The sequence below is a fragment of the Phaseolus vulgaris genome, chromosome 2 (assembly GCF_000499845.2).
Source record: "Phaseolus vulgaris cultivar G19833 chromosome 2, P. vulgaris v2.0, whole genome shotgun sequence".
NCBI lineage: Eukaryota > Viridiplantae > Streptophyta > Magnoliopsida > Fabales > Fabaceae > Phaseolus > Phaseolus vulgaris.
The window spans coordinates 46,494,635-46,506,871 of NC_023758.2; the positions used below are offsets into that span (position 1 = coordinate 46,494,635).

Sequence of the window (12,237 nt, forward strand, 5' to 3'; positions counted from 1 at the left end):
TTTCTAATTCATATATTCATGTACCAGAAGCCATTTAGTTTCAAATTTGAATTTCAAATATCCACAAATAATTTTGAGTTAGACAGTTTTTTGGTTTCAAGTGTAAGTTGAATGGGAGGTGAAGTAAGTTGCTTGCATTGCATCTCTCATCATCGGATGTTCTGCAAGTTTTTCCCAAACTGACCACCTTAATCGTAATTGTGGCCCGGGGTTAATATAGCTAAACACTGAACCCTTTTGCAAGATGGGATGGAATGTATGTGTTTCTAGTTTAACTGCGAATACAAATATAGCATTTTAATGGATGGGTTTTCTGGCTTTATAAGAGAACTGTGATCCTTATATGAAAAGAAAAATATTTTGTATTTGATCGATGATGTGTATCTGGTTGATTGTTTTTAGTCATTTTTTATTTCCAGAATTACAGAATTGTAAATCCATTGCTGATTATTGTTATTAATCAATTCTCATTATGCTAATAGCAAGATAGCCATTATATTACCAAGAGAAAAGCATTGACAAGAATAGCCAAGTCTGAAACCTGGTACCGACCACAACCACTAGGCACTAAATGGCCCAACAGGAATAAACAAAACACCTACTCTTCTAATCCACACCAGTATTACATTTCCCACTTCTTTCCTTACAACTTACAAACTTGTTAATCATAACGAACACAACACAGCTTTCTGCTCCTAATTCAGAAGTTGGAGGAAATTTGGGCCGAGTGGATGATGTATGTGAGTACCAGAGCCAGCAACATCAACGTATATGCTATCCCTTGATCAAGAGACGACCCTGAATTACATAAAGAATCATTAGATTAAACTTACTTTTTAGTATATTATAATAGATATGGTCAATTAATTCAGAAATTAAAAATAAAACAATTCAAATCCTATGCACTGTTCTTAATTAGAATGTGTTCTGACATAATTTTTAAATGTAACAGCATAGATTTCGAGTAACAGATTAGAAAATATAGCAAAATACGTTGTCGCTGATATTTTTCAGTCATCATATTTTTCATGGTGAATACAATAATTCTTTGTTTCAATGTTTGAGAGTAATACCTTGCTTTTAGACATTGGATTAATTCTGCTAAATAACTTGAAAAACAGATTGCTAAAAGCATTTTGAATAATAATAATAATAATTTAGCTGTCATAATAGTATTAAGATGGAGGAGGATTTAGGATGTGGTAGAAGGAAACTGGTGGAGATCTGGGAAGAAAAGACATGAAAAGCTAATAATAAATAAGAAAAGCACCGTCGCTGGTAGGGGCGAGTGCAGGGGCTTCAGTTTGAGCCTGAACAGCAGCAGGCATGGAAAGAGCAAGAATGAGAACGGCAACCATGGCCACAACTCCCATCGAATTCTTGCTAACACCTGCCATCTCCAGATTACAGTTGCTTCTCTTTCTCTCTCTCTCCACTATTTGGTGCGGAAGAGAGAGAAAAGAAAAGAAAAGAAAAGAAAAGAAGGAGGAAGGTGAGAGAGCAAGAGGAAGAGGGTGAGATATGCGTTGGGTTAAGGTAATGTGGAATGTGTGGGAAGAGGGTGTTGCGTTTAAAAAGGTGGTTAGAGTTGGTTTGTGGGGGAGAGACAAAACAGGAAAAAACCACTCTCTTGTGGGCCGTATGTTTCGGAAACCACCCATCTTATGTTTGCCGATTCCAATCTCTCATTCTGTGCCAAAATACTATTATTATTTTAACCTTCTTATTTCTTACGAATCTATTCCACTGTTTTAACTTTACAAAAATTAAAACAATTTCTGTTAACTTTTACAAAAATTACATACCTACAACAATTTCAAGGATCATAGGATGATTCATCTCAATACCACACCATGACAAGTATCCATACAAGTTGAAACTTACACAAAAGAAAAATATTTACCATTTCTCTACATTAAGTGCTCACTTTACATACGCCTTTGAAGAAACATTCAAACATGTCATGCTCTGATATCAATGCCTTGACATTCTAAAATATCACATGACGCTTAATTATTGTATTGAAAATTGAAAAATGATAGTTTTATATGGAGTATCTTTGATGTGATAGGTTTAAAAATAAAAATTAAATAATATGAAAAAAATATTAAAATAATAATATTGGAAGTTATAACGTGTTATATAAAAAATTGGAGTTTGTGTTATATAAAAAATTGGAGTTTTAGTAATAGAAACTCTAAGTTATAACATTTAGATTTTATGGATCCAATTATGTTACTAACTTTACATAGTACTTGAGTTATCTTATGAGAGCATCTTTATGGAAGGAGTGTCATTGAAATAGGCTTACATAATTTAAAAATTTATTAATTTTTTTTTCCTAAAATACATGAAAACCAATACTTTTTAATTTTACTTTAAATACATATATATGTAATTTAGATACTAAACTAGTGAAAACTGAAAATAAATTTTAAAAGGCAGCCGTAAAATATATTTACTTAGATTTATATCCATCTCGTAATAAATTTTAGGTGTTAGCCTCAAAACTTTACCAAATGCAAAATTACAAAATTAAAGAAACCAAATGTCATTATCTATATCATTTAACTGCTTTTATCTATAACATTATATTATTAAAAAACTTCACAATATTTTTAACTCTTTTTAGTGTCTAGATAATCTTACCCTCGATTATCATAAAAAGAGTCAATACACAAGCATATAGACGCTCATGTTTTCACTAGTTAATAATAATAATAATAATAATAATAATATAAGTATTATTTAATTTATTCTATTTTTTTAAACTCAAAATGTATATTTATAAAGTATTAAATTATTAAATCCTTTAAATGTTAATATAATCTATTTTAAAAAAATTATAATGAAAATATTTTGAAATTATACATTTTAGCAAATAAATAAATAAAAACTTGGAACTCAACCTAATCTAACATAATTAATAAAAAAAAGGATTAGACTACATAAATTCTAGTAAAAATATATGGAACAACACGACCCAAGCTTCATTTTGTTGGATTAAGTGATGAATTTGGCCGCAATAGATCCAAACAGTCTTACATCCCTAACAAAATACCGGGGAAATTGAAGGATGTTTTTCCTTTGAAAACTGTCAGTGTTGCTAAAGCTGTTTTTAAGCTACAGACATTTCATGACATGAGTGCAATTAGTAGTTCAAACATACACTTCACACTTCATGCAGAGATACTGAGTTTAAGCTTGAACCTAAAAGTTGGTAGAAACTCCTGCCATGTCCACTCTGAACTGTTAATCTTATACACAATGAATCTGCATCCTGTTTTTAGATTGATCCTCCTTGAGTCTTTTTGTATAACAAGCCTTTTCCACAAATGCCAGACTGAAATCTTGGTTAAAGCCCAACCTTCAAATTAAAACATCTGCCTAATATTGTGACTGCTTCTCTTCATAATTATGCCTGAACTACGAGAAATCGTGATGTCAAAAGAATTTTAGATGAACTACGAGAAAGTTGATGGGATTGACTTGAGTGACCAGGTTGAAACACTAAAACTATATGTAGAACTGTACAGACAGTAAGGGTGCCCTTATCAAGGGCAAGTTTCCCCTCAAATCATCTGTAGAACTTTTATAGATCCACTTGTATTGGCTGCAATAAGCATGTCCGATTTCCCTCTCCAGCAGACACTTGAAACAAATTGACCATTGTTATCATCAATCTCTTTACCAGAAAGAGGATCAATGGACCCAAACTTGTGTGAAATGACTGGCATGGGAAAAGATTTATAGTAGGCATAGACCTGCAAGATCATACATAGGTATCACTGCAAAATTTGTGCATATACAAGTTACGGAATAGGATGTGTGTACTCTCATTTCAGAGAGATTAGTGAATGTTGAATAGTTGATATACAACTTAAATGATTAAAAATCCTAAATGGATAATAATAGTATAACATTTTTTTTTGTATTAGGCAACTTAAAAGGCTGTATTACAAATTTATAATGAAAAATAATACATACCTCATTTGTTTCTGAACCACATGTTATATATCCATCAGCAACTGATAAGCCCACAAAATTCTGTAATAGCAAATGGTGTACTTAACTCAGTCGTTCTGACGTGAATCCATAGGAGTAGTTAACCAGAGTGGCTCACCAGAGTAGTTAACAAAATAATATTTTGGAAGGTAAATTTGAATATTGTAAATTTGTTTTTAACTACTCAGTCACATCATCGCAATGCTTCATCTAACACCCTAAAAAAGTGATTTTCTTTTTCTAAATCAAATTTTGGAGGGGCGTGACAAACAGACCCTTGGCCACGGAGATAATTTACAATCAGTGCTACAAAATATAAAATCAAACCTTCTCATTAGTATGTCCTGTCAGAGTTAAGCTGCAAGCACTAGTTGATCGACCCACAGGAGAGGTTTTGTTGAGATCCCAGATCTTCAAGGTGTTATCGGTTGATGCAGAAACTAGTGTTTCAGCGTCCAAGAATTTGACAAAACTTACAGATTTACGATGGCCACCCAACACACACCAAGGGGTTCTAAGAAAGCGAAGATCATAGCAATAAACCGAATTATCCGCGGATCCAAAGGCCAGCATATGGGATGAATGAGCAGAAAACTGAACACAACAGACATTAGCAACATTCCTTATTGTGCCTAAACTGTTTTTCTGCAAAATAATTTTACATTTTATTAGCTCCGGATCAATTGTAGGGAGAATTATCAAGTTATTTGTTGTTGTGGCTTTAACTAAGTTCAGATTCATAAATGCCATAACAACTTGAAATAAAACAACAATCAATACTGACCCCAGTTTCCCTAATTACCGTTTTTCAGTCAAGCAAATTCTCACACTTTAAGCAGATTTGACTTTACCTGTGTATGCCTGTTAAAGAGATTATGCGTACCTCATTGATGCTCCACAGCTTCAAAGAACAGTCATCACTCCCACTGGCAAATTTAGTAGGGCATACCAGAGAGAAGTCAACAGACCAGGCCCTCTTTTCATGTTCGGTGAATCGTGAAAACCCTTGACCTGTATTGGCATCCCATAGCTGAAAATGCATCCATTTAGGCAATGCAATTAGTAGTGCTGAAAATAAGAACATATCACTCATCAAGAAATGGTAACATTTTTCATACTGCATGAAAAATAATCCAACTTTTGTTTTATTCTGATGGGGGAGGAAGTATTGATGTCATTCTAGTTTATCAGACAAACTTTGCGTAACCTGCACTCTAAGATACTACATTAAAGAAGTTAAAAAGCAATTCATCTTTGAATTAAAATAAAGCCAGCCATTGGACATGATCATTTTTAAAACTTGAGGTCAATAAGTAATCTTACAGGCCAATTTAATAATCATCTAATTAAAACTTGGATGCCATTCTGGAGAAAATTATATTTTTGTTCTCCACTCACCCCTTTAGGGTTAGTTCGACATACCTTAAAAATGGGAATGGAAAATTAAATGATGAATTTTCCATACAATTTTTCACTTAAATTTCATCCACAAGGTTTGGGTCCCATCTTTAAAGGTATCATTACATGTTGGTTCGAGACTGCATATGCCAAAATGTAACTCATGGATACAGCAAAGAATGTACGCCAATGATGTTAGCAAAAATTCAAATGGTATCAAATCTAATGAGCAAGCCGAACAAACCTGAACTACACCATCATAGTCTGTGGAGGCAAGATAGTTCTGGACGTAGCTATTCCAGCAAACACAACTGAGCCTTGATCTGTTTACCATCTCAACTACAGGATAATGGATGTCGACAGAGTTATTGAAAATTGCATCGAACTGGAAAATTTTTATTTTCTTTGATATCCCAGCAGCAGCAAAGTACTCTCCATCTCTATCAAAACTCAGAGAACATATTACATTTACAGGATTTTTAAAGTCAGCAGTTCTTAGTATGCCCCGCACTTCAAAATCGTGATAACGCGCATACTTGCACAAACCGTCAAAGAAAGCTCCTAAAGTATCTGTATGCTTTTCCATGTCTTTTTGAGCTACACATAAATTGTCAGAATTTCTCAGTACATCTTTATCTGGGCGGGTTGCTGTTTCTGTTCCAGGAAGCTTAATTGTAGATCTCTTAGAAAAGTAAGCATTTTCAAGTAGGCACATATTTTTCTTCAGTCTCAGTTCATTTGCTTTAGAAATTGTGTATACTGGTGGTAATATTTCTGCACTTTTAGATTCTTTGAGAAGAGATACATTCTCTATTCGACAAGATGAGTTGTTCTCCAAGCTAGTGGGAGACAAGGATAGTCTCAAATCATGTCTCCTCTCCACCTCTTCTATATCTGATTCCATGCATCTGATTTCTTCAGCCAATTTGTGGGCATCCACGTGTTTCTGCTCTTTCAGTGAGATAAGGAAATGCAATAGCAATTCTGATTCTGCATCATATTGGTTAAGACTTGATAATAATTCTTCACAGTCCACCTCTCGTGTTCCATTTATCACTTCAGATTGTAAGATCTCCCTGTTATGCAAAATTAGTTATTACTTCAGGATATCATAGTTGTCTTTGGTAGATATAGAACTTAAAGAAAATGGAACCTTCATACGAAACCCATAAATTGATCTAGAACAAGATCAGAAAAGAAGCCCTCTCAGAAAATTGAGCCCAAGGTAAACCTTCTATTAGTCCTCCATTCTCTCTCCGCACATTCTATCCCGTTAAATAGCATGTTTTACAAATGTAACACGTGCCAACATTTGTATGCTAGCTATGAATTTAAATTTGGGATTTCCTTGATTTGCTTTAGTATTTATGACTGTACCCAAATGTCTTACTGAAAATAACGCACATGTCTCTACTATATCTTTGACATACAATATTCATAAACCTTTTATCTACATCACCTACTACTTGCATGCGTTCGGGATCTTCTTACCTGCCTCTCCACTCTCAGGCTTCCCAACAGACCAATTCATTTCTTCCCCTTCCCTCCTTAACTGCCTGTTCTTTTGGCAAGACCTCTGAATTCTGATAACTATGACACACAAGATTTCAGATAACTTAATACACAAGATTTCAGCCTTACCTTATTGTTGGACGTGATGATGGTTCAGGATGCAGCATCCAATGGCAAAATCCAGCTTCCTTAGGATACTCTGATAGGAAAGCTGAAGGAAGAATCCTACCACGAAGAGCAGACATTGCAGAAGTATGTGCTCTTTCTGAATCAAAATGATTAAATAACTGAAAGAAAGACCGAAAATATAATCAGTCCTTAACTTTATGTGAACTCCTGTTGCACTGTTTCAGTAAAAATTGACTAAGAATTAGTATTTAATAAAAAAAAAGGCCTGTCAAAACTATTTACGGATTAAATTTATTACAAGAAATAATTGATTGCAAAGGTTTGAGGTAAACACCGGCACTATCATTTTCATCAATCAAGAATGAGATAGCAATGCTCAAAGCAGACAACAATATACAAACAAAAATCAATTAATGATAACCAGGCAAATGCGACAAATATATCGGGATGATTTGATAAATAGTAAGCAAGAAATAATCATGGTCTTCAAGACAACCATTAACAGAATGGAAAGATAAATATGGCTTAAGATGTCATTAAATGACGTTCCTTTGGGTGTACATCGTGCCATCTTTGTTTTCTGGACCTGATGAAAGTACGAAGACCGTGTTTTTTCATTATGACATCAACCGATCAAAAAGTAAAAAAAAAAAACAATTCATCCAATAATTTTGGGATCAAATCACTGTCCTAAAGTAACTAGGAAAACTAATACAATAAATCAGCTGATAATCAGGACTAATAATAAGGAAATAATTATAAACAATAACAATAAAATGTACACAGTAAATTTTACGGCATAACTTCTTCTAAAGAGGCAGTAACATCCTATCTAGCTAAGATTCAGCGTCCAGTTCAAATCATAATAAAACATTATAAAGATAACTGATGCAAACGAGAGAGCAAGACTAATGTATGACTGAGAAATGAACAGTATAAATAAGGAATAAAAAGGCATCAAAATAAAGACCTCATATTTCAGTTGCTTGAAGTGCAAACAAGCAGCATTCGCACGAAATTAGCACCAAACAAACAGTAAATTACAGGTCGATTGTCTCATTATTCATTTAATGTCAATGAATTCAAATATATTTACAGGTGGCACTGAACAAGCATAAGTAATCTCTTCAGTAAGTTATTTAAGCTAGAATTGTATCTAGGTTCTTATAAAGGGTATAGAGTACCAATGTCCAGTAGCAACAATGTTTGCAAGCAAAACTTCAAAAGAAGGAAGATATACCCCCCACCTGCCCCCCAAATACAGACAAAACATGTTTCCTACGTGTACTTTGAAAAACCCGTCAATTTAAGAAGTGAAGAATATAACAGAGAAAGTGAACATTGAATTAACTTAATAAAGAGGGCATCCACCATGTAGACTATGCACCTCAAAGAAAAGGACTCCCAGACAGTAGATATTTGATAATATTGTGCAACCACCCTCAGGACTTGTATACCATTCTTCTTCCAATCTTTCATTTAAAGAAGTCGATTGCAATTGACCTGCATTAGATATGTGAGGGATGCGAGATATTCTTTGAATATTATGATTAGAAAATTGGATATCTTCCTTGTATTCATTGCAATAATCTTGTGATGCCACTGCATTGACTTTAATATCAATGAATTTCTGTTTCTTCATCCGCAAATTAAGAGAGGGAGATTTTACCTTCTCCCACAGTCTTTTTCTATTAAGAGAATTCTCTAGCTGAAGAACTTCAGAATTCACAACACAGTCTAATTTCTGTTTCTGAGTTGGCAACCCAAGGTACATAACATGGTTGGATGGTAGCAATTTAATATAAGAAGGGTGCAGATTCTGCATTGCAACTCCCTGAGAGTGAGAACCACCAACCAAGTCTACAATTTTTCTAAATATACTTAAATGCTCTGTTTTGCTTCCTTTGTGGTGCCTAGATTTCAACCATTCTCTCAAAGTCACACCATCAGTGTCAGACCCACCAAATCCTGGCACTGTAGCATTATAAGGAGAATCTGCAATCTTTAAACCGGAGCTCAGAAATGCATTAGAATCCATCTGAATATCAATGCCAGACTTCATCAGGTTCTGATCTCTGGGCTCGACATATAAACCATTAGAAGATGGACCTTTACATACAATACCCTTTCCCTTCAATGTACTTCTACGAAAATACTCTGCAAATCCTGATTTGTGTACAGTTTTTGTTTGCATTCCTTCGCGAGCATCACCTTCATCCTCTTTTTGTTCAGCTGTATGCTCATCAGCGGACAAGTGCTGCACGACATTGCCATGATCATAATTGACTGATTTTCTAGCTAATATCTCTCGGGAAGACATGGACCCAAAATCCTCCCAAGCACTAGATGTAGCTTGAACACTCTTTCTAGCTATAACACAGTCCCTTCCCGCACGCGAATCAGCAAACGGCTGATAAATATGCCGCCATGGACTGCGGTTATTATGCAAAGACCCTGGATTGTTCAAAGTACCGATATCTAGGGTAGAACCATTGCAACTTTTCACCATTAATTCTTCAACCGTGACACCACCACCATCAGAAAATAGATCTGGATGCAAATGTTCCCTTGCTTCAACCACATTCTTATCTTGTGAAATTTCATCATATTCTTGGGGTTTTAATATTTCGGGGAGTTCAGGGTTCAGTGAGTAGCCAGCATCTTTGTTTTGATGTTGCACTTGCACACCCTCACCAATCTCCAATTCTTCGTCCATGCTGTCAAAAATTATCACTCCACACGCCCCTCACCACGTGACATGAAATTATCTTTCGGACCGATTCAAGTTCTGCCAAAGGTACTTAAATAATTAGCAATTGCAGACACACCGTTACACAAACATGCTTCTCGAATGCTTCCGAAACGAAAATGCCAGTAACAAAATCAAAGAACACACACGAGATATGTCAACTAATCAAAATTCAATAACAATTCGAGCAATTCACTAACCCGAGGGAGGGAAAGAACGAAACGGAAGCAGGAGAAGCGGAACCCGAAAAGCTCATTGCAGAATCAGAAATACTTGTTTGGGAAGAAATGCGATTTTCTGAGCCGGTTATGAAACTACGGAAACCAAACGCTGAAAAGGGTTTTATTATTGTGAGTGGGTTTTTCTTCCACCGCTCACCTGATAATAAAGGCTTTGTTTGGCCCTTCAGAAGTTGGTAGAATTAGAAGACGTTACGCTCAAATTTAAGGCTTCTTTCTTTCGTACAAATCGTCGTGATTCACATGATGCTCCATTCCAAGTCAACTTTTGCTTCTTACCCCCCAAACACGTTTTAAACCGAACTTTCAGCTTCTTAAGTTTGTTAACTTTATAACAGTTACCTCTAAAATTACCTAGCATTATTTTTAATTGAGTTTTAAACCAATTTACTATGACCATTTATGAAAATGAAACTATTTACTGTAATAAAAATAAGTAAATAACCCACACAAAAACCGTCTTTTCTGCTTACCTTTTCTTTCTTTTATTTACCAAATTAATTTCTTCCCTTAAGATATAATAATATTATCTGATCGAAACACGTCATTTTAACACTTTTGCCCAAATATAACGGTGAGGGACACGAAAAGTTTAAGGGTATAAAGAATTATTCGAAAATAAAACAAATAGTTAAATTATGTGTTTATATTAAAAATATAATTTGATTTTTTTAAGGCAATTTGAATTGTTTTATATTAAGAACTGGCAGTGAATGATCCACGTTGATGTGGTATGGAACAGTGCACATGCAAAATTGGAGGGCACAATTATCGTTTCACGTCCACTAATTCCTGATATTTGCTTCTTTATTTCCTATTTTGGTCAAAACAAAATTATTCGTACTCGATCGTTGTTTACTCTTTGTCTGTGGTTCTCGCACTGCCACGTCCCAACTGGGCCCCATTAAACCTGCTATGCGCCGCAGTTGATTTTTTTTTCTTTTTTATGCAATCTCATAAAACAAAATATTTCAAATCCATTAACTAATATTTTGTTTCGTTTAAACTATACAATCTTTTAACAAAATTGTAAATATGCTTTCAAAAAAAATTAATTTTTCATTGAGTTATTTATTAAAATTAAAACTAAAAAATATGGATGACCGAAACATGATAGGCAACAAAATGTTTCAGTTTTTAAGGCATTCATTAACCCACCATCTCGTGGTTGTGTATAAAAAAGAAAAATATTTCATTTCTAAAGTAGATGATTAATTATTATAATTTTTTATTTGATAAATAATACACTTTGTGCATTTTAAAAAGTTTCTAATACATTTGCTTCAAAGTTTTTCAACTTCTTCCCCTTTAAATTTCATTTGTGGTTCTTTTAAATTAATGAATTTATTAATATAAACCCTTAAAAATAGTTTAATTCAACGCTTGGAACTCAATTCGAATCTCACATAATTAGAAATAAATAAAAATATTTTTATAATATATAAATAACTACAAACTTCACTTATAAATAAGACTTAAAACTTAAAATTTATTTATTAAAATGATATCAAAATAATCTAAAATATATCATAATAAAAGAAGTATTATAATCAAAACTTAAAAAATAAGAGATAATATAAATAATTTACCGTGATTAGCTATAATAATGTTTAAACCTATAAATAAATAGAAAGAAAAAAAAGTACTACAAATGTTTCATAATAATGTTTTGAGTAGTAGTGGAATGATTCCTTCTCTTCCACCGCAATTTCTTCTCTTCTCTCCTCCCACCTTAGTGCCTTTGTGAATTAAAAAGCATCATTTTGTAAACTATGTCTCATAATTTGAGTGATGAAAACAAATAGTACAAGAAGAAATCATGAAAGAAGCATAAAAACATTACTCTCCATAAAAAAGATAACAACCTACTCAAATGTCTTCATTTAAAAATCACTTCTCACAGACAAACTAGGTAATTAAACACTAATGTCGTTTGATTTTTTTCTCTCGTATTCATTTAGATTCATCCGAACTTGCCCGTAACACGATAATTAATCACTATTGTCTACATTTTAGTTGAAGTAATTTTCTATTACAAATCAATAAAATATAAAAGCTACAGAATACTAATATGTTATCAATAAAAAAATTAAGAAAAATGTCAATAAAATATTTGAAAGCAATTGTGTTCGGTATATTTGAAAGTAACTTAATATGAAAGTGAATTAACATTTTGTAAATAGGCCATTTTTTTTATGCATTTCA

At 33.5% G+C, this 12,237-nt stretch overlaps 2 protein-coding genes across 3 annotated transcripts; both read right to left on the reverse strand.

Annotated features, from left to right (window-relative positions):
- Window positions 1-470: 470 nt before the first annotated feature.
- LOC137812709 (arabinogalactan protein 41-like) lies at window positions 471-1,629 on the reverse strand. Its single transcript, XM_068614878.1, has 2 exons — window positions 1,271-1,629; window positions 471-798 (listed from the first exon to the last, which is right to left on the reverse strand). Exons 1-2 carry the CDS (start codon window positions 1,395-1,397, stop codon window positions 701-703), a joined length of 225 nt encoding a protein of 74 aa, XP_068470979.1. The 5' UTR covers window positions 1,398-1,629; the 3' UTR covers window positions 471-700.
- A 1,338-nt stretch (window positions 1,630-2,967) lies between these two features.
- On the reverse strand, window positions 2,968-10,316 carry LOC137812710 (protein SPA1-RELATED 2-like). 2 transcript variants are annotated; one of them, XM_068614880.1, is made up of 8 exons: window positions 9,990-10,316; window positions 8,432-9,898; window positions 7,045-7,202; window positions 5,648-6,479; window positions 4,889-5,035; window positions 4,333-4,650; window positions 3,988-4,047; window positions 2,968-3,764 (listed from the first exon to the last, which is right to left on the reverse strand). In XM_068614880.1, exons 2-8 carry the CDS (start codon window positions 9,758-9,760, stop codon window positions 3,573-3,575), a joined length of 3,036 nt encoding a protein of 1,011 aa, XP_068470981.1. In that variant the 5' UTR covers window positions 9,761-9,898; window positions 9,990-10,316; the 3' UTR covers window positions 2,968-3,572. The 2 variants fall into 2 exon arrangements, with proteins under 2 accessions (XP_068470981.1, XP_068470980.1); XM_068614879.1 differs by having other exon boundaries at window positions 8,432-9,832; window positions 9,994-10,295.
- Between the last annotated feature and the right edge of the window lie 1,921 nt (window positions 10,317-12,237).

What these genes read in the sequence shown, in the direction of transcription:
- LOC137812709 (XM_068614878.1), bottom strand. Translation starts at nt 1,397, where the DNA reads ATGGCAGGTGTTAGCAAGAATTCGATGGGAGTTGTGGCCATGGTTGCC. An exon ending in ACTCGCCCCTACCAGCGACG is followed by an intron (nt 799 to 1,270) that starts GTGCTTTTCTTA and finishes TATGTAATTCAG; the next exon opens with GGTCGTCTCTTGATCAAGGG.
- LOC137812710 (XM_068614880.1), bottom strand. Translation starts at nt 9,760, where the DNA reads ATGGACGAAGAATTGGAGATTGGTGAGGGTGTGCAAGTGCAACATCAA. An exon ending in TGGGAGTCCTTTTCTTTGAG is followed by an intron (nt 7,203 to 8,431) that starts GTGCATAGTCTA and finishes TCTTTCTTTCAG; the next exon opens with TTATTTAATCATTTTGATTC. An exon ending in GTGGTTCAGAAACAAATGAG is followed by an intron (nt 3,765 to 3,987) that starts GTATGTATTATT and finishes ATGATCTTGCAG; the next exon opens with GTCTATGCCTACTATAAATC.